This window comes from Podarcis liolepis (genome assembly GCF_965112155.1).
Source record: "Podarcis liolepis genome assembly, chromosome: 4".
NCBI lineage: Eukaryota > Metazoa > Chordata > Lepidosauria > Squamata > Lacertidae > Podarcis > Podarcis liolepis.
In genome coordinates this window covers 56,944,997-56,966,449 of record NC_139558.1, presented here as the reverse complement: position 1 = coordinate 56,966,449, position 21,453 = coordinate 56,944,997, and the positions used below count along the sequence as shown (strand labels likewise).

Below are 21,453 nucleotides of genomic sequence, written 5' to 3'. Positions count from 1 at the left end.
ATCACAGCTAGGTTATAACCTCTGTAGGCTAAAAATAAAAGGAAAGCTGGAATTAAGGCAAATATACAAACCTCAAAATGCATATATGACATACACGCAATCCAGCCAGAGTTTAACACCTTTAAGGCCTACTGATATCTATGTAAAAAGTTAAGCAAAAGTTTAAACTGTTCCTACCTGAAACTGAAACTAACTAGAAATGCTTGATTCTGCCTCAATCCTTCTCCAGATTAACTGCACAGGGAGGTAGTGAGAACATTGTGTCTCAAGGGTTTTCTTGCTGGTTTGTTTAGGAGTAAATACCACTAATAAAAGACAAAAGTGGAAAGGACCTAACAGAAGCAGAAGACATCAAGAAGAGGTGGCAAGAATACACAGAGGAACTATACCAGAAAGAAATGGATGTCTCATATACCCCAGGTAGTGTGGTTGCTGACCTTGAGCCAGACATCCTGGAGAGTGAAGTCAAATGGGCCTTAGAAAGCACTGCTAATAACAAGGCCAGTGGAAGTGATGATATTCCAGCTGAACTATTTAAAATTTTAAAAGATGATGCTGTTAAGGTGCTACACTCAATATGCCAGCAAATTTGGAAAACCCAGCAGTGGCCAGAGGATTGGAGAAGATCAGTCTACATCCCAATCCTCAAGAAGGGCAGTGTCAAAGAATGCTCTAACTACCACACAATTGCACTCATTTCACACACTAGCAAGGTTATGCTTAAAATTCTACAAGGCAGGCTTAAGCAGTATGTGGATCGAGAACTCCCAGAAGTGCAAGCTGGATTTCGAAGGGGCAGAGGAACCAGAGACCAAATTGCAAACATGTGCTGGATTATGGAGAAAGCTAGAGAGTTCCAGAAAGACATCTACTTCTGCTTCATTGACTATGCAAAAGCCTTTGACTGTGTCGACCACAGCAAACTATGGCAAGTTCTTAAAGAAATGGGAGTGCCTGATCATCTCATCTGTCTCCTGAGAAATCTCTATGTGGGACAAGAAGCTACGGTTAGAACTGGATATGGAACAACTGATTGGTTCAAAATTGGGAAAGGAGTACGGCAAGGCTGTATATTGTCTCCCTGCTTATTTAACTTATATGCAGAATTCATCATGTGAAAGGCTGGGCTGGATGAATCCCAAGCCGGAATTAAGATCACCGGAAGAAATATCAACAACCTCAGATATGCAGATGATACAACCTTGATGGCAGAAAGTGAAGAGGAATTAAAGAACCCTTTAATGAGGGTGAAAGAGGAGAGCGCAAAATATGGTCTGAAGCTCAACATCAAAAAAACGAAGATCATGGCCACTGGGCCCATCACCTCCTGGCAAATAGAAGGGGAAGAAATGGAGGCAGTGAGAGATTTTACTTTCTTGGGCTCCATGATCACTGCAGATGGTGACAGCAGTCACGAAATTAAAAGACGCCTGCTCCTTGGGAGAAAGGCATTGGCAAACCTAGACAGCATCTTAGAAAGCAGAGACATCACCTTGCCAACAAAGGTCCGCATAGTTAAAGCCATGGTTTCCCCAGTAGTGATGTATGGAAGTGAGAGCTGGACCATAAAGAAGGCTGATCGCCGAAGAATTGATGCTTTTGAATTATGGTGCTGGAGGAGACTCTTGAGAGTCCCATGGACTGCAAGAAGATCAAACCTATCCATTCTGAAGGAAATCAGCCCTGAGTGCTCACTGGAAGGACAGATCATGAAGCTGAGGCTCCAATACTTTGGCCACCTAATGAGAAGAGAAGACTCCCTGGAAAAGACCCTGATGTTGGGAAAGATTGAGGGCACAAGGAGAAGGGGACAACAGAGAACAAGATGGTTGGACAGTGTTCTCGAAGCTACAAACATGAGTCTGACCAAACTGCGGGAGACAGTGGAAGACAGGAGTGCCTGGCGTGCTCTGGTCCATGGGGTCACGAAGAGTTGGACACGACTAAACGACTAAACAACAACAACAAAATACCACTGGTCTACATACTATGCAATTTAATTATTACTTTTCCAAAATGCAACACTTAAAAGAATAAAAAATCCCTGGGGTTATTACATAAACTATAGCTTGCTCAGTGGAAAAGCAGGACAGGGGAGTGTTTGTGGAGAAGGATATATGCAGTTAAAGCTCATAGAAAATATTCACGGAGTATTTGACAATACTCACCTAAGCACCTATATGGAACTACAATGTGAGGGTGACTTCTGCATTGTTTCCATCCCCGCTTGCACCAATTCTGGATTGTTACAGGTTGATTGGCTTCAACAACATTGGTAATTTGCAGTTCAGGGTAAACCTATTAATCAAAATGCAAAGAGCACAGTTAATTGAAATAGAGACACATTATTATTATTATCATTATTTACAGGGATGCATATTTATTTAGAATAGAATGCTGAAAAACATTTCCTAACTTAGTTCCTCAGTGCAAACACTGCCTAAAATTTTGGAACCTCTTTTTCTTGATTATTTTCAAAGGAAGATTAGATAAAAATTCATGCAGGAGTCACTGAATGCAGGAAATGAATGAATAAATGTGTATTTGGAGCTGAAGGTGGCATAGTTTTGTTTTGTTAACATATTTTTATTGACAATTCCTTGGCTTACAAAAGCATATGTGCAACGTCTCTTTTTCAAGTTACATTTTCAACAGATCAATTTCATTTGTTGAGACATTAGTGTTACATTAAGAAGAAAGGGGGGAAAGAGGTGGAGGGGGGCATTATTACTGAGGTTTGTGAAAATTTATTAACATTCTAGTACACACCAGCCTATCCATAGTGCATTTTGCAAGCAGGGTGTTGTGGAGCTATGTCTGCATGGGTGATTTTCCTGTACTTGTTTCTAAACACAGGGGCAGTCATTTTATTGAATTTACATACAATTTACATGCAACAAAGAAAATAATCATATACCTCCTCAATGAAACGTTAATTTATGGCTAAATAAATTTTGTCCCCAGATTTAGATACCTAATTCCTTGTACCATCTTGTTGTAATGACCATGTCCATACATTAATGATACTGATTTCTTGTAGTTTTCTGTAAGAATGATCCATTATGTTTACAGCTTGTGCGTTCATAAAAGTCCAATAAATATATTTCCAAAACCACAAAGGCAGTCAGTCGGGTTTCACATATCCAAGGAAAGCAATGTTATTCACAGCATCATCAATTCATCTCCCCCCCCAATCAAAATTATTAACCAGCGTAATACATCTCTTCCTTTCTTCATCCCATGTTTTGGTTTAATAACTACAAAAATAAGAAACTCTCCAGTGGGACTAGCAAACAAAAAGGCAGGAGCCATGTGGATGCAGTAGGGTCACATAGGAGGAACCAACATGAGCATCAGAAGTCAGGCTGGGAGCCCAACCTCCATATGCATATCCAAGATATTTATTCTGTGAACTGCCCTGAGAACTCTGGGTATACGGCAGTATATAAATTCAATAAACAACAACAACAGCGGACCACCATATCAAATCCCAAAGAACTGGGCTGTAGGAATGGCTTATCAAGTGGTTGGTTACAAACACATCATAATTAATCACCACTCAATAAAGAGTAGTATGCCCTCACCTACTGTGGTATAGGCACTGGATCGAAGGTGCACTTTGATGATAGAGATTACATACTGTCCATCTGTTTCAGTGGCCAAGGAATGGTTTTAAAGGACTAGCAATCTATACAAAATACTGCAGGGGAAAAATGTTTCCCCTGATTTTGTGCACAAAATGAACAGGTTTTGTTAGAAGGAAGATTACCGGGAACAATAATTTTTTAAAAAGATTTTCTTACCAAAAAATTGAAGAATGTTTGGAAGATACAGCTAGTGAAAAATGCAGCATGCCAGCTGTTGACAGAAGTGAATTATGGAGCCTGAATTTGCTTCTTTGTAGTGCCCCAAGCACAATTCAAGTAGCTGCTATTAATCTGTGAAGCCCTAAATTGCTTGGACTCCACACACCTTCCGTGTACTTAATTTCTGAAATGGGAAATGCCCAATTCTAATTTTTCAGCATATGCTTTATTATAGTTCCTTCTCCTATTACTCATTTCCCATACACAACAATGTATCATCAATCACACAGACGCACCTACTTTAAGATGCAGTAAAATATATGCATTCTGCCATTTTTATTTGCGCGGCTTGGGGAGGAGGGGGTTACCCAAGATCTCATAAAGAACCAGCGTTATGTGCTTAAATGTATTTTCCACTCTGTATACATATAGCTGACTTTGGCTATTAGAATTAAATTTCCCTCCCCCCATGTCACCTTTTACCATTGACTGATATAGAAAAACAAAACACAGACAGGCACCATGTTGCAGATTGAACAAAACAGATGAAGGGAATATATTCCATTTCCCTGTAAATCACAGGTCTACCTGCTGTATGCTGTTGGAGTAGCCTTCTCTCACCATCCATTGAATAAACATTTATGGGATGGAGAGCAGATTCTAATTCTAATCCAAACTTCTTGTGTAGCATGGAAATAGAAAATCTATGGCACAGATTCACAGGGTAAATCATTCAATATATTATAACTAAGGCAGGGTTAAACTCCCTACAGAAGAAATGGTTGTTGTTGTTTTTAATGTGTGCCTGTGTGTGTGTGTGTGTGTGTGTGTGTGTGTGTGTGTGTGTGTGTTTGCCATACACTCCACAACTCTAAAATCTAGCTTGGGTAGCTAGTCAAGCAAGTCAATTATTCCACAGCAGCAGGATCATTTTGTATATTTCAGATACAACTCATCTCCCAGATGTTAAAACAGCTGTTGTGATTTCGAAAAAGATAAAATTCTCTCCGAGGTGCAATCTCTTAAGAGAAGCATAGGGGCTGCATTTTCCTACGGCAGACAGTAAAGTGCTTGAAAGATTACTACTCCGTTAAGAAATCCCTGTAGACTACTGATGCACTGCTTGGTTCTAGCATTCACCATTTAAACTAGCAAGAATCAGAAGTCTGTATGATGTAATATTTCTGAAACACATGATGTCATGGCAGCACTTAAAAAATAATCCTGTTTACAAATAGCAAGGCCCATCATGAGAAGGTTTATCTGCCAGTTTTAAAAGCTGTGTAATAACACTAAGGAAACAAGAGTGCATATTCCAGAAGATCTTAAACCTAGGTGAGAGAAGGCTGTGAGCACACAGATTCCCTCCATCTTGCATGAAAATTCCCCTGTTATCCTCAATTCCTAACCATGGTTATGCTGGCACCAGTATTAAAGACAACAGATGAGAGGCAGGTAGAAGCCACATGCATGAGGAGGAGGAAATGGGATATGACCCTGAGGCTCATATCCTCCAACACAAATAATTCTAAATTAATGAATTAAAATAGAACCTGAGCCAAGATGACCATAACTGGCAAAATCAGAGGTCAACACGACTGGAAGTAAACCTTACCTATGTCACCCACAGTATATATTCTTTGCCTTGTGCTGGCAAGCAAGATTATTCCTGCATCTTACATGGATCATTTGATGCAGCCGCTACACCAGGGATGGGGAACAGGACCTCCCACCTGTCAATCCCCTAACATTGCAATGACACCCATCCTGAGGAACAGCCAGAAGCAATTTAATGCTCCCCTTGGCAGACGAGGTTGCCACCTGCCCCACACTCAATGTCACACAGGTGGGCATGGTTTGGGAAAAATGGCCTCATGGGTGAAATTAGGACCTAATTAGGAAGTAGGTTCTCCATCCCTGAGCTACATATGACTATATAGAAGGCTCTCTTCATATGTATTGAAAAGTAGCAGTTCAGTGAATAAAGGTCTCTTCCAGCCAGCCAGCCAGCCTTGAGGTTCTTAGGACAACAGCATCTCCTACAGAAAGCAACTGAACATTCTACTCCATCATGTCTATCTTGTGAGTTTGGAACAGGCTTAATTTTCTGCCAGCACTACCTTCTTGTCTTATTACGTGACCAAAGTATTTTATCAAGGTCATTTAAAAAAACAATCTTTTCTTTATTAACTTAACATTTTTGGCCCACATAGTCTCCCATCACCTGATGCATACTGAGATCATACTGTCCTGCCATCTCTGTAGGCACAACCATCTTATTTCACTCTATTAAAGCAAGTGAAGACAGTGCTTCCTCATCTTCCATCTTGACTTAAGCACAAAATGTCAAGTGGCAGACATTTAACATATATCCCTTATTTAGTGCTGAAAGTCCACCCCTCATCTAGCTTAAAATGGCTGTATGATGGGTTCTTCACTATGTATTACAACAATGCCACCCACAAATATCCTTGGCAGACACAGAAGCTATCCAAGCAACAAAAGGGATCAGTGTAGTAAGCAACACTGTTTAACAGATGTGGAATGACAGCGTCACAACAGAGATATTGTTCTCATGAGTCACCACATCACAGCCACAACATGTTGAATATGAATAGGGCTGGGCGATACTAGGTTTCCAACATCGCGGAATATCACCAGCCAAACAGTTTGGCGATATCCTGCGATGTTGAAAAGAGCGGCATTGGCCCCAGCCTGTGAGGCCCTGGGTGAGACTGCTTCAGCTCTCATCGCACAGGAGCTGAGGTGTTTTCACCCCAGTGCCTTGCAGGTGAGGGGTGCGAAGGCTCCCACCTTCTAGCTGAACTAGCCCTCCACTCCCCAAGATGGAGGCAGCCCTGTGACGGAGCCTGACAGGCTCTGTTTGCAAGGCTCCTTTCGCCAGCAAGGTATGAGGGTGGACAAGCGGCCTCCTTTTCTTGGGAGAAAGAGGCCGCTTGCTCTCCCTCGCATGCCCAAAGATGGAGGTAGCACCGTGACGGAACCTGACAGGTTCCGGAGTCAGGGCTCCCTTCGCCTTCGCTGACACAGCCCTCTCAGCCAGGGAGCACAAAGACACCCCCCCCCCAGCAAGACTCTCCGCGCTGAGCCTCCTGCTCCCTAGCTGAGGGAGCACAAATCCTTCTCCTGCTTGCATGCTGTCAGGAGGAGGATCAGGGCTTCTCAGCTGGGGAGCACGAAGCCCTCCCCTCTGCTGAGGGAGCCCGGATCCAGATCCTGCTCGGATGCAAGCGGGAGAAGGATTGAAGCTTCCTCAGCCAAGAGCGGTTACAATTGAACGGAGCCCCCACCCTGCCGCTGGTTCATGCAAGCTGGTGGAGGGTTGGGGGCTCCATAAAACTGCTTGGCTGAGATGAGCCAAGCACTTTAAAGAAAAGGAGAGAGGAAAAAGCTTTATCAGTACCTGGCCGACGCAGCTTGATTCTCCCTCTGCATGAGGGGCAGACAGCAATGGCGGTTTCACTCAGCAGTATATCGCTGGTGAAAATGCAGTGGCTCTGAGTCCCTCTGCCCCCAGCTGCAGTTTGTCCCAGCTGGGGGGACTCAGGAGCAGTGGCAGTTTCACTAGCAATATACCGCTGAATGAAATCACCATTGCGGTCTGCCCCTCATACCAGTCCTGGGTGATATATCAATACATCACCCAGGCCTAAATACGAGTGGCGATCATAGCTTCATGGGTAATTTTTGAGGGGCCACATGTCAGCGGTGAGCAGGCCCAAAGCTACTCAACCTCACCTCCATTCACCCTCATACACCCATGCCACTTTCACATATACAACCACACACACTGGCATGGCCTTTAAAAAACTCTGTGTTCTTTCAGGATGTTCTTAGTCCCTTATGCATTTTCCCCATCTCAAACTCGGGCCTTTTCTCCTGGGAAAGAGTGATAAAAATGGTAGTGGAGATTCATAAATATAGAATTGCTACAAGCAAGCAGTTTTTGCAATAACAGCACTGCTTGAATTCTGAAAATTCAACATCTTCCCTCTCATATTTCTAAGTCTCCGCCAATGAAGGCTTAGTTAAAAGAACAGTAAATGGAAATAAAACAACCAAACACAAATTCGTAACATCTCAAGGTTTTCGTGGAGCAGACTTATGATTCCTACATATCTGTAATTTGGATTACTAGTGCTTTTTATTGCCCCAATAAATTGGCTGGTAAGCGCAGTTGCAAAGAGGCGGCTTTTTTCAGACACTTCCCAAATGTTAAGAAAATTGCTCATGAAAACATCATCCAGGGCACTTCTTCAAAGACATTCAGATTGGAGAAACTTCAACCAGAGCTTGAAGGGAAAGTTCTCTACAGACAGAAAGGCTTGTAGTTAAAAAGGAGAAAACCACAAGCTCTATTCTGGTATTCAAATCTCCTCACATGTAAACACAAAGGAGAAGCAAGGCTGTGTGGCCAAACCCCACCCCCTCCAACAGTTTAGAGCCCTCCAGGAAGGTGACTGTCTGAAGGAGAGAGCCTCCTCTTCTGGAGGCTTCTCACACAATTAAGAAGACTGCACAGTGAGGGTCCTGTACTTTTTAAGTCCTTCATGAAAGAAATGAGATGCATTTCATGGGCCTGAAGTTTCTTCATATGAGTTCTAGGGACAAGTTCATATATGCAAACTCCTGATCATATACACCAGAACATCAGCTTAAACGGGACCTGAGACTACACCCAGAGACAGCCTTCAGCAATTTCCAGGGCTGCACTTCAGCTAGCCTGCTTTATCATCTCTACACTGGTTCCCACCAATATTTCTCCTTTCAGAAGGGTGCCTATTGCTATACTGTGAGGAAATGAGATTTTTGGCGGTCTGAGAACTCAAATGAGCAGGAGTAAGACAGCAAATACCTTGTTCTGATTGTCTTTACCTTGCAGGTTTTCCTCAGAGTGCAACACAAAGATCACAAATTCTGCCTTGTTTAAGAGATGGCCACACGCAGGCATTTCCAAGCCTGAGCTCCCTCTCTATGAAAGGTTCCAGAGTCCCAGCTTTGTTTTGTCACTTCCTTCTTAATTTAGAGATTCCATGAGCCCCCTTCATATGCAAATCACTTGAAAGGGGCATCGCACAATTACTGGGAAAGCCTCTGTGATGCATCTGCATTGAAAATGCCAGCAGAACATTTCCCCTCCCAGTAATTGCATGAAGGGAGCTATAGTCACTTGGCACTCACTAGTATTCCAGTAGGACAGCACAGAAGTGGGTCCAAATCTATTACGGCTTTATAGAAACCACTGGCGAATTGAAAGAAAGATAAGCACAGCAGAATTGCAAATAATAAGGATGTTGGCAGCTAATCTATCTAACCATAAGTGCTTCTCAGTGGAGGAATTTTAACAGGTACCCCAAATGCTCTCAGCAAATCCTCGCCCACATGGGGATTGCACAAACCCAGTGTTGACCCTCATCACTCAAACTAGTTTATGTGGCTTTAACAGTAAGTACTGAAAGTGGAAAGGATTTTACTCTAGGTGGTGGTTGGAAGCCCATCTAAAAAGAGCTTATGTAATGAAGAAAGGCTCAAGAGCAGGGGTCAGCAACCTTTTTCAACCATGGGCTTGTCCACTGTCCCTCAGACCATCTAGTGGGCTGGACTATATTTTTATAGGGGGGAAATGAACAAATTCCTATGCCCCACAAATAACCCAGAGATGCATTTTAAATAAAAGCACACATTCTACTCATGTAAAAACACCAGGCAGGCCCCACAAATAACCTAGAGATGCATTTTAAATAAAATGACACATTCTTCTCATGTAAAAACATGCTGATTCCTGGACCGTCCGTGGGCCGGACTGAGAAGGCGATTGGGCCGCATCTGGCCCACGGGCCTTAGGTTGCCTACCCCTGCTCAAGAGTCAACCACATTGCCTATGGCCCAACTTAAGTGGGAGTGATACTCTGGGTAGAGTCAGAGATCTTCAAAAGCTCTCCTCTTCACTGTACCAATCAAGAGATCTGAGTACTGTAACTTTATTAGGCACCTGAGCCCCTCACTCTGAGGCCTGATGTCTACATCCATCAGAATGGGAGTAACAGAATGGATTGTATAACATCACCATAAAGTAAAAAGGGTGGAGTGTGAGTTCTCAGAAAAGCTAGCAGAATAAGGAATGGTTGCTCACAGAGCCTGTACCCAACAAGTCAGTTGTTACTGTTTTGATTTAAACCAGCAAACTTTTTAAAAAGACGTGGAAGAGTGATAAAAACTGGCATCCTTCACCTGCAGTCTGAAGGGGTATGGAACATGCTGCCAACTCAGGATTCTAACATTTCATTTTGTTGCAAGAAAGTGGGGTGTTCTTTTTTTCCTTTCCCCTCAAAGCACCTCAGCTACTGTGAAATTTGCTTGTTTTGCCTCACAAATGGAATGAATTGCTAAACTGCAAAATAAAAGGAGAGTCTTCGAGTTTTGAAACTAAGATGGAGGTCATAAAAATAAGTACTGTAAGTTAAGCTCTCAAGGTGCCAGTTTTCTATTTCTAATTTAAAGTGGTGGGAATTCTCAGTCCTCCTATGAATTTAAAAGCCACTTCAATCAATTGTTTATTATACAGTCACAGACCAGTTTAAAAAGAACAAAGAATAATAACACAATAATTAAAACATACACATCTAAAATAAAACACAATGCAAATAATAAAAACAAAAAAAAATACAAATTGCAATTAAAATGAGAGTTATAAGCGGCTTTTGCACACATCTATGAAAGGTCCAATTAACCTTGTCTGCAGCCTCAACCATCCTGAGTGAGAACCTCTCTGGTTTTGAAAAGCATTTTCACTTTGCTAAGGTCTTTTTGGGCCACAAAAAAGGAAAGAAAGTAAAACCTGGATGACTACTAGAAACATCCGTATGTTACAATGTAAGACAGCTTCAGCTGTTTAAATTCTTTGAATTTTGTTGCACGAAAGGTTACATGAGATTAAAAAATGATTAAAACACAATATTTTTGGAGGCAGGGAGAGGAATTATTAGAAACAAAGTTTCCATGAAAAAAAATCCTAACAAAAATGCATTTTAACCTACTATTTCCATTTTAAAAGGTTACATCAGATTGCCTCCTTCCCTCCTATGTAGACTGCTTCTCTCCCCTCCCCATGTCCTATTTTTCAGGCCTTCATGAGAAAACCACAACCGCTATCTGCTATGTAAAGATTCTCCAACAATATCAGAGGGCCTTATTACATATCACTTCACTTGTACTTGCCCATCGTAATTTAATAAAGTCAACCTTCTATTATAAACAGCAAAATATTCTTACAAAAAAATGCTGATTGACATTTTCCCCCGACGGTCTTCCTGACGAACACATTTTTTAAAAAAACCATCCTTTTATGTCTTCTTCCATCAAAGCTTAGCAATTAGTTTATGTATCAATCCACACATTGTCTAAACGAAGAATTCCTGAACTAGTTTCAGTGCAGAAATGGCCTCTAGATACTGTTGGGTAATGTATTTTTTACTAGGTCCAATAGCAGAACTAGCCTACTTTGAACAAATGTTGCATAATGACAAGAGAAAGCACAGAGTATAAAGAACCCTTCTGTTCTATTTTGTTTCAATGACTAGCCTCCTAATTTCTTCTGACAGGGCATAGAAATAAGGCTTTGTGCAAGTCTACAACAGAAAAGCAGTTTTGAGTTTCTCAACTTAATCAAATACCAGTAGCACAGATCTTGGGAAACAAAGGTTCCCATAAGGCATTTCAACCTAAGTGACATTAGGTCATCACGATCACAGTTTGTAATAAAATAAAATCCCTGTTTACTTAGGGAACAGTCAATGGGATTGGGCTGGCTAAAAGACTCAAACTTTTGGCTTGGCAAATCCCAAAAGCTTTATTGATAAAATCAGCACTGTCTCATCAGCTCTAACAACAGGATACATAGTTCAATGGTTCATGTAGACCGCTAGGAACCATGGCTAGCCATAAGCACAGATGTTGTCCTAACCACAGTTCGAAATTAGAAGGGTGCCAGGCGCACTTTGCGCCTAAAGAGTCTCCATTTGCGAGCACCTCCCAAAGTTTGGGCGCCATTTTTGGCGCCCTACTGACACTCAAGGATTACAGAAATGTGTGTGCTTTGAAGTTTAGGTTAAGGATAGACAATATGTTAAGGAGTTTAACAATACAGAGTAGTGTTTTGAAAACTGGTATGGTACCAATATTTTTATTAAACATGCAAATTAAACATGCATTAACAATTTCTGCTAAAAATGTGATATTAACAATGTGTCAATTAAGAAGAGGGGTTTGGATTTGATATCCCATTTTATCACTCAGCTTCAGGAGTCTCAAAGCGGCTAACATTCTCCTTTCCCTTCCTCCCCCACAACAAACACTCTATGAGGTGAGTGGGGCTGAGAGACTTCAAAGAAGTGTGACTGGCCCAAGGTCACCCAGCAGCTGCATGTGGAGGAGCGGAGACGCGAACCCGGTTCCCCAGATTACGAGACTACCGCTCTTAACCACCACACAACACTGGCTCTCTTATGTGAATTGCTTATCAAAATGATAGTATTAGTTCATGCTTATCAAAATAATAAATAAAAAGTGTTGCCACACACCCCCAGTGGCGACTAGACATTCTGTTTTGGCACCCACAACCCATGTCCCACAAGCCATTTGGCTCCTAGCTTTTCTATCCCAGTTTCTAACACTGACTCACAACACTTGACATGTCCCCATCCCCATCCCCGTCCCCCCGCTCTGCTTTTAAAGACCGGGGTGAAACCAAGCAGGTGTGCAGTTCTTGTCCCAAGTGGGAAGCCAGTGCTTACAAGTGAGCACTCCTATGGAAAGGAGGGCATGTCCTTGGTGATGGGACCAAAACCCAACCCTCCGACTCCTGCTCCAACAAAGACTCAGCCAACTCCCACCAACTGGACAGCTGCCTCTAGGGCCAGGAACTTCATTCTCTGGGAGTGGAGAAGAGACTGACTGAACTAACTCTGAGTAACAACAGGCACTCGCCATGTTACAACAGCTGCAACGCAGTGCTGGGCTGGGTGCCAGGTGTTGTGGCACAGCAGCTTCCTGGCTCCTAACAGCACCTGCACCATGCCATGCTGGATAAACATGCTGGGAGAGGAGATACATGGTGGCTAGAGCATGGCAGGGGCATTGTTTCAGTAAACGGTAAAGCTAAAGGACCCCTGGATGGTTGGATCCAGTCAAAGGCGACTGGGGTTGCAGCGCTCATCTCGCTTTCAGGTCAAGGGAGCTGACGTTTGTCCGTAGACAGCTTTCCAGGTCATGTGGCCAGCATGAATAAACAGCCTCTAGCACAATGGAACACAGTGCTGAGTAACAGAGACCACAGAAACACTGTTTACCTTCCCGCCCTTCCAGTTGGGAGCTGTAGTTCAGCAACACCTGGTGGGTCAAAAATTCCCATTCCTCATTCCCAACCTAAACAAATCGAAGCAAAATGTTTTACACTCACTCTCTCTCTCTCTCTCCATATATATATACCTTTTCCCTTCACTGATACATCATCAGCACAAAGAAGCAAGAATGTGAGCAAGTTTTAATGTTGCTTTTAAATTACATTTAGTAATTTAGTCTAACCACAAGGAATCATAAACTGCTTTTGATCCCTGAATTCAAACAATCATGAAGAACAATTATATATTTTGAACTTTTTTTAAAAAAATTATTCATCTGCTATTCCAAAACCTAGACTGTTTTCTACTCTATCACTAAAAGAAGAAAGAAGCAACAAAGACTTTAAATGGAAATGAAATCAAGGTACCCAACAGATTCAAAACTTGCTATGTTTTTTGTGGGTTTTTTGCAAGCACAGTCTTGGAATAAGCTCTGTGAAATGTATAAAGTTTTATTGATACAGGCATTTCCTAACTTGAGATTGCCTCAGCCACTTGATATCATGATAACTTCCTTTAGGCCTTTACGGAAACTCTCTCTCTCTCTCAACTTCCCTCTCTTGCCAGTCTGGAACACAGCTGTTCAATTAATCAGTCTATTTATTTGAGGATGCCAGCCCTCAGAAAGCAGGAAAATTGGGGTCTTTTCCTTCTAACTCCATATGCAATTTTACTTTAAACTCCTCCTAAGCACAATCATATGCACCGCTTTCTATTAATGTGTTAACCACATGAACATTTTCTCACTTTCTTGTTTTCATAAAAATAAATTGCTCATCTAATAAGGGGGGAAAAGAAAATTATTTACAAGAAACAAATAACCTTCCATTTTTTCCTTCACTTTTATTTCCTAATACACTTTATGCATTTACTAAGTCTTAACACCCTGTCTCCCAATCAGAATTTGATTACCCCACGGCTGACTCTGCACATAATGTTAAACCGTAGTTTAATACTATGTGCACAGTTCTTAAACACACGTGTTCCCCCTCTCCCCGGCAGAATATATCTGAGCTCAGACTAATGATGGCTAATGTGAACTATAGTTCTTCATGGTAGGAGTGGCTAACCTTTTTCTTATACAGGGACACACTGATCCATGGTCAACCCTCATGTCTAAGTGGGTGTGACCATTTTTTTTAAAAAAGAAAAGGAATAAGGAGAACATTTTAAAGGTTTGGGTGGAAGGTTGTCACAAAACACCTTGTGACATCACAACCTATTGGGCCAACAGGAAAGGCCAATAAATAAAAAATTATTTAGTAATATGATGGTAGTTTTGAAGGCCACAGGGTATGTGTGTGTGTGTGTGTAGCATAACAGGATGCATATGAAAATAGTCAGTGGGGAGGGGGGAGAGAGATTTTTTGAAAAGGAAGAAAATTGGGCCACACCTGGTTAAAAGAAATAAGTCAGCATCAGAAACCATGGTATGAAGTTAGCCTGTTCCCCTAAACCACAGTTTGCACACAAATAACACTTAACAAACAGATTGGATTAATTACTTAAACTACTTAATTACATTGTAGATTTTATTTTAATTACCATTCATAAATAAAAACATTGTAATATCTAAAAATATTATACTGGGATGTTGATGTATCTCTAGCTGAGAAGAGGAAACCTATCTCAGGAATATGGAATCTTCAGCCTCCAGATATTATTGGATTACAATTCCCACCACCCCTGCCTATTGGCCATACTGGCTGGGGCTCATGGAAATTCTGCAACACATGTATGACTGCAGGTTCCTCATCTATGTCCTATTCCTGGAGAGGGAGAAGAATTAAAATGCATGCTGAACCTTCTATCAGTGAAAACAATTTCTTTAAAATAATAAAGATCACTAGGATCTATGGGTGCAAGATGCTGACTACCAACTCAGCAGTGAAGACGCCCTTGAAATACCTAGAGGGGAAGCTTGAAATTAAATTGGGACCCATAACTGAGTCGTGTGCCAGTGGTTCCTCACTTCCACTGTAATGCCTGATACGATAGCTTAAAATGGACATTTTTGCCAATATAATCCATGCATTCAAATATATGTGCTTGTATATATAATTTTCATGCAGTTTCACATACTTACTTTCTCTTCTACTTTTTCCTCTACATTTCTGCTATATTTACATTTCCCCCAGATATTTATTGCAATCTATGCATTATATCCTTTGTGTGAATAGACATATTCTGTGTAGTATTCAAGATGTACAGTCGGGTTAAGTACTTAATTCGTTCCGGAGGTCTGTTCTTAACCTCAAACTGTTCTTAACCTGAAGCACCACTTTAGCTAATGGGGCCTCCTGCTGCCACAGCTGCATGATTTCTGTTCTCATCCTGAAGCAAAGTTCTTAACCTGAGGTAATATTTCTGGGTTAGCGGAGTCTGTAACCTGAAGTGTATGTAACCCGAGGAACTACTGTATTTAGCCTAAAAACAAACAAACCTCAAAGCACATACTATTGATATATCAAGTTAGAAGTTAGTGAAATTAAAATATCCCTCTCCTAAATGACATGTTTGGTAGATCTTCATCTAAAGAGAGAACAGCCACTTGATAATTCAACAGCTGTTCCAAAATCACCATTTTATACAATGACCTACTTTATGTCAACGTTCCCCTCTGGGCCTTGTGTGAGCTGTCACAATTGCACAAGCCTGGGAGCTCTTTTTTTAAAATCATCATCATCATCATCATCATCATCATCTAATTAATTTATGCATTCCTAGTTTTACTACAGAAGTTGCCAAAGGCAATTCACTAATCTAAGAAGTTGGATTCAGTTTAAAGTATCACCTAGGCAACAGAAACAGCTGTGATTTCCCCTGCTTCTGAAACCTACTTTAGGGTCTAACATCAAAAAATATGAAGCTTCAAGATGTAGCAACACTCAAGACTTTGAAATGGTGATCCAAATAATTAAAAAATGCATTGATAAATTCAAAACCAAGGCTGTATTCTGTACAGTGGTGCCCCGCAAGACGAATGCCTCGCAAGATGGAAAACCCGCTAGACCAAAGGGTTTTCCGTTTTGGAGGTGCTTCGCAAAACGAATTTTCTATGGGCTTGCTTCGCAAGACGAAAATGTCTTGCGAGTTCCTGCGGGTTTTTCCCCCTCCCCCCCTTTTCCCCAAGCCGCTAAGCCGCTTATCAGCTGATCCTAAGCCGCTAAACAGCTGATCCGCTAAGCCGCTTAACAGCTGATCCGCTAAGCCGCTTATCAGCTGATCCGCTAAGCCACTAATAGCGCTAATCCGCTAATGGGCATGCTTCGCAAGACGAAAAAACCGCAAGACGAAGAGACTCACGGAACGGATTCTTTTCGTCTTGCGAGGCACCACTGTATTTGTCTTCTACTGCAAATAACCTAATATGAATTGCACAGAGTTATGCAGCCTGGCAAGAGAAAATCATAGGCAAAGTGGGCCAAAACAGCAGGGGAGCTGTCCAGCCAAAGAATGCAACAAAAGAGGATGGGCATAAAAAGATGTTGCACCAGCAGCCACTAAGCAGGAACTGAATGGTTTTACAGTCGGACCTACTAACCCACACCCTTCCAAGGGCATAACTTGGTCATGATCCAGAACATCTATTAGCTCTTATCTCTTCCGTGCTGCCAAATGGACTGTCTCTCTGTTAGTGGGGCAGGAGAGCTGAAAATTTATTTCACATCTGGCAACCAATGTGCCCCTTTGGTTTCAGATAGTACACAGGTAGATAAGTCTAAAAAGCCTGGTACACACATTTTTTAAGTCCTCTAGCAGCTATGCTGGCTCATTTACGAGAAGTAATGTATTGTTAACTCTGGAAGTGTATACTTGATTCTGACCAAACTAAGCCTCCTAGGACTGGATTTGATCCTGAGTCCATAATTGTCTCTGGTCCTGGTGGAGGATGGTGAAGAGTCCAGAGTTGTGTAGAAGTTGGTGGATAATACATCCCCTAATTCTGCAACCTCCCACCAAAAGGGAGACTCTGCCTTCTAGAGTTGCAACCTCAGGCTATCCCTCAGGGTTTGACAACTCCCTCTGGTCCCAATCTCTGCTAAGGCCAGTGCTGGGGGTTAAACACATCTTGGTCACAATATTTGGGTTTAACCACACACATCTGTATGGGACCCAGCATGTGACCAGACCCTAATCCAGATAAGACATATTCACATGTGTCCTGTCCTTCCTTGAAGAGCTCAGGATGGTGTGAATGATTCCTTGTTTTGTTTTAATTCACACAATCCTGTGAGATAGATTAATAGTAATTTTATTATTTCTACCCTGTCCGTCTGGCTGGGTTTCCCCACCCACACTGGGCAGCTTAAAGTACATATAAAAACAAAGTAAACATAGATTGAGAAATAGTAACTGGCCCAAGGTCACCCCAGGAGTTTCACTGCTGAGTGGCAATTTGAATTCATATCTTTCTAGCACTCCAGCCACTGCATTATACTGGTTCCCAGGCCATGCCTGATCTTCTCCTAACTGTTCACCTTGCCTTGAGTTCTTGTTCTGTGCTGCCCAGTCAGCATTCCCTGCCACTCAGTTTCCGCTTCTTTCCACAAAGGTTTTGGTCTTGATCCCAGTTTTTACTGGACTCAGATAACTGACTTGGCTGCAAACCTCAGTTACTTCTGATTTTGTCACCTTGACTGGGCTACTTACCCAGTTCCCAACTCATATTTGCAACCAACTCTGACTTAGTATACAACTTTCTCTAGATCTCCTCCAACAATCCATCCAAACCCAGTCCTGTTTATGTAGAGATTCACTCTTACAGTTCCCCTGTACTGATCTGTATAAGGCAAAGCATTAACACAGGACATGCAAGACTGCTTCAACAACTCTTAGGATCCATTGCAAGAAACTGCAGGCTGTGCAGTCAGACAGAAAGGCCTGAGGGCAAACAGTCACTGTGGACAGTCACTTAATCCATGAGCTGTCGTTTTACCACCACCTCTCAAAATCTCAAGTTGTGTTTTAATCCAAACTGTGAAGAGTCTGGAATCCCTGAAGCAATTAAGTGTTGCTGTCATATTCATTAACAGTTTGCTCAGAGTCCCAGTCTTGATGGGAAATATGTTGACGTTCATGGTTAACATCAACTTGACATTCTGTCTTAATTTCAGCTCTTAAACACTGCTCAAAGATTTCTAAACACATGTACCGCATTAAGAATGTGCATTTGGAATCACACATTCTGACAACTGACCTCTAAAGTATAAACCCATTTATAAGCTCATTTATCTTAGGCATGCCGGAGGTAGCTCTTTGGATTCTGACCCACATTTTGGAGAAGTAATGGTTTAGAGAGTAACTGGTTTAATCTCAATGAGCCAGGAGGAAGAAATAAGTTTTAAGATTATACAGTATTAAGGTTTTTTAATTTACAGGGCAGCAGCTGAAATGCTTTAAGCATCTATGCACCGATGCAACTTGATTACTAATATCAGAAAAGCGGTGATATAAGTCACTACCCTTCTACATGTTTTGCTTCCTTAACAGAGCAGGATGCCTCAGGGTGCACAAGCTATAACGATTACATATTCCAATCAACTAAACATCACAACGGAGTATTCCAGGGTTCAGACAGTGCTTTATTAACCCACAATGTGTGTCGGAAAGTCCTAAACTATGGTTTCACCGTATACAAATGAGTCTCAAGCTAACAAGCTTCCAACTAGAAAAAATTATTTACATATATATGTGTGTGTGTGTGTGTGTGTGTATGTATATTTCACTTTACGGGAGTTTGTTACTGCCTAGCTGCTTCTATATTCACCAACTTCTATATTCCTCACAAGAAGTGACGTCCTGCTAGGGCTGAGAAAGACCTCTGTCTGAAATTCCAGTCAGTAGACAGTACAGCGCTAGCAATGGTCTGGCTCAGTATAAAGGCAAGGGTTCCTAGCAGCACAAATAAATACAGAATGCGTTCATATGAGCACGATACAATCAGCTTGGGGCATGACTTATTCTCAGCTGGGACTGTTGATGAATAAGCACAGCAAGACCAATTGTGCAGATCACACACCTAAGGAGGGGAAATTACTTTCTTTAGTAATGTAGGCATTCTAAGGATTTGTCAAGACCCTGATTCCACAGCCCTTAATTTGCTATAATCAATTCCAATTCTGTGGCTTCACTTTGCTTAGAAGTATGGCAAGTTTCAGGTGTGAGGTTGAAATGCTCTTCCACTGGATTCTCCATGCATTTGTACTCTGCCTAGTGCTGGGAAACACTCGCTGCTATGCCTTGCACTGCTTGATTTTTTGACCTCACCTAATGCATATGTATGTATTTGTAATACATTTTCTCCTTCTCACAATGCTCAGGGCATTTATATGCCTCCAATTGCTTTAAATGTGAAATGCGTTATGGCAAATGAAAGCTTATGCCATTAGTGCTTTGTTAGTCTTCAAGCGCTCCAAAACACTCTGCTGCAATTGCTGCAACAGACTTTGTGGCTACCCCCTGGTATATTTCACCCTACCCACCCCCCTGAACTTAATCAGAGGTACTTCTGAACAAGTCTGTCCATTTTTATTGGGCGATGTCTAACTATGCTATACTCAGAGCACACCGATTTCAGTGGCTTTACTCTAAGTACAATATCTGCCACAAATTGTTTATAGCTGATGGACATCTACCATACAGTGGTACCTCTCGTTACGTACTTAATTCGTTCCAGAGGTCCGTTCTTAACCTGAAACTGTTCTTAACCTGAAGTGCCACTTTAGCTAATGGGGCCTCCAGCTGCTGCCATGCCGTCGCCGCGCGATTTCTGTTCTCATCCTGAAGCAAAGTTCTTAACCCGAGGTATTATTTCTGGATTAGTGGAGTCTGTAACCTGAAGCGTATGTAACCCGAGGTACCACTGTATATTGGTTCGTCTGTCCATCTGCTTGTTCTCTATACTGTTTGGGGATCAGAAAAGTAGCACATACCTTTCTTGCTGCTAGTGCGCATGAACCGAACCTACCCTACAGGAAACAAACCTGTCTACACAGGCCAGCAATCATCTAATTAAAAAATTGTCTGTTTGACCTAGAAAATTCAGAAATGGAAAAAAAAAATCTATTCCCAAGCGACTTACAAAAATACAGAATAGAGAGCATAATGTCTTCAATCTGTTCTGATCTGCACACAGAGAGATGGTAAAAAAAAAAAAACCATTACCAGCCAGGAAGTTCATGTTTGGAGACAGAGGCCACAATCCTGTGCCCATTCAGCTGGGCGTACACTCCACTAAACTTAATGATGCTTACTTTTTAGTAATCACATCTAATATTCCACTGTTACTTGGTCTATTAACAGCACAATCCTAACCATACCTATTAAGAAGCAAATTCTATGGATTTCAATGGCGTTAACTCCTAGCAGGGTTAGAACTGCAGTTTTGGGTATGCGGAGCTGTACATCCTGAGGCCCCCAGAGCCAAATGAGTCGATCTGCTCCAACAACATTTCTGTGGGCAAGGTATAGATGCTCTGAAAACAATCACTACCTGCCTGTCTGGCCAATCTTTCATTTATATTAGCAGCAGCCATCTGTGTCATAGAAAGGAGATGAGACTTGGTGAGAAATTATTGTGACTGAGGTGAGGAGGGATGATTTTGTTTGTTAATACAAAGTTGGGGGCGGGAGATACATTTTATGCCTACAGTTACTCATCTGCTTTGACGCTATCACGCTCCCTGCTAACAGGAAATTTGAAAACTTGCACAAATGTCCCCATCTCTGATCTGCAGCACAGTCCTGCTAGCTAGATAATAATTGGCAGAATGAAAAGGACAAAACTGGGACAGGATATAACATTCCTCCCTCCCACTACTTTCCAGAATACAAAGCATGTATGATGTGCGTCAAGCAATGAACAAGAAGACATAGGTTGCCTTAATGTTCCTGTTTGTTGGTATCAGTGTGTTTTTTTTGATGTCATTTAGGCTCCCGGCTTCCTATTCCTATCAGTAGAAGCACCCATCAGTTCCCATGTTCAATCAGCTGTCTCCAATTACATACAAAATAAACAGCAAATAATACGCCATGTGCTGTGTTTCAGTAAATGGAGCGGTGGTCTAAAAAACTGAACCTCTTGGAAGGTCAGCGGTTCGAATCCCCGCAATGGAGTGAGCTCCTGTTGCTCTGTCCCAGCTCCTGCCAACCTAGCAGTTCGAAAGCACGTCAGTGCAAGTACCGTATATACTCGAGTATAAGCCAACTTTTCCAGCACATTTTGT

The 21,453-nt window shown here is 41.9% G+C and overlaps 1 protein-coding gene across 4 annotated transcripts in view; it reads right to left on the bottom strand.

The window, feature by feature from the left end:
• The window catches only part of APP (amyloid beta precursor protein), a 142,577-nt gene that overhangs the window by 80,382 nt on the left and 40,742 nt on the right, over positions 1-21,453 (bottom strand). For all 4 annotated transcript variants that reach the window (XM_083500351.1, XM_083500352.1, XM_083500353.1 and 1 more), the window contains exon 3: positions 2,169-2,298. In XM_083500351.1, the coding sequence (XP_083356477.1) occupies positions 2,169-2,298 (130 nt within the window). The remainder of the gene's footprint in view (positions 1-2,168; positions 2,299-21,453) is intronic.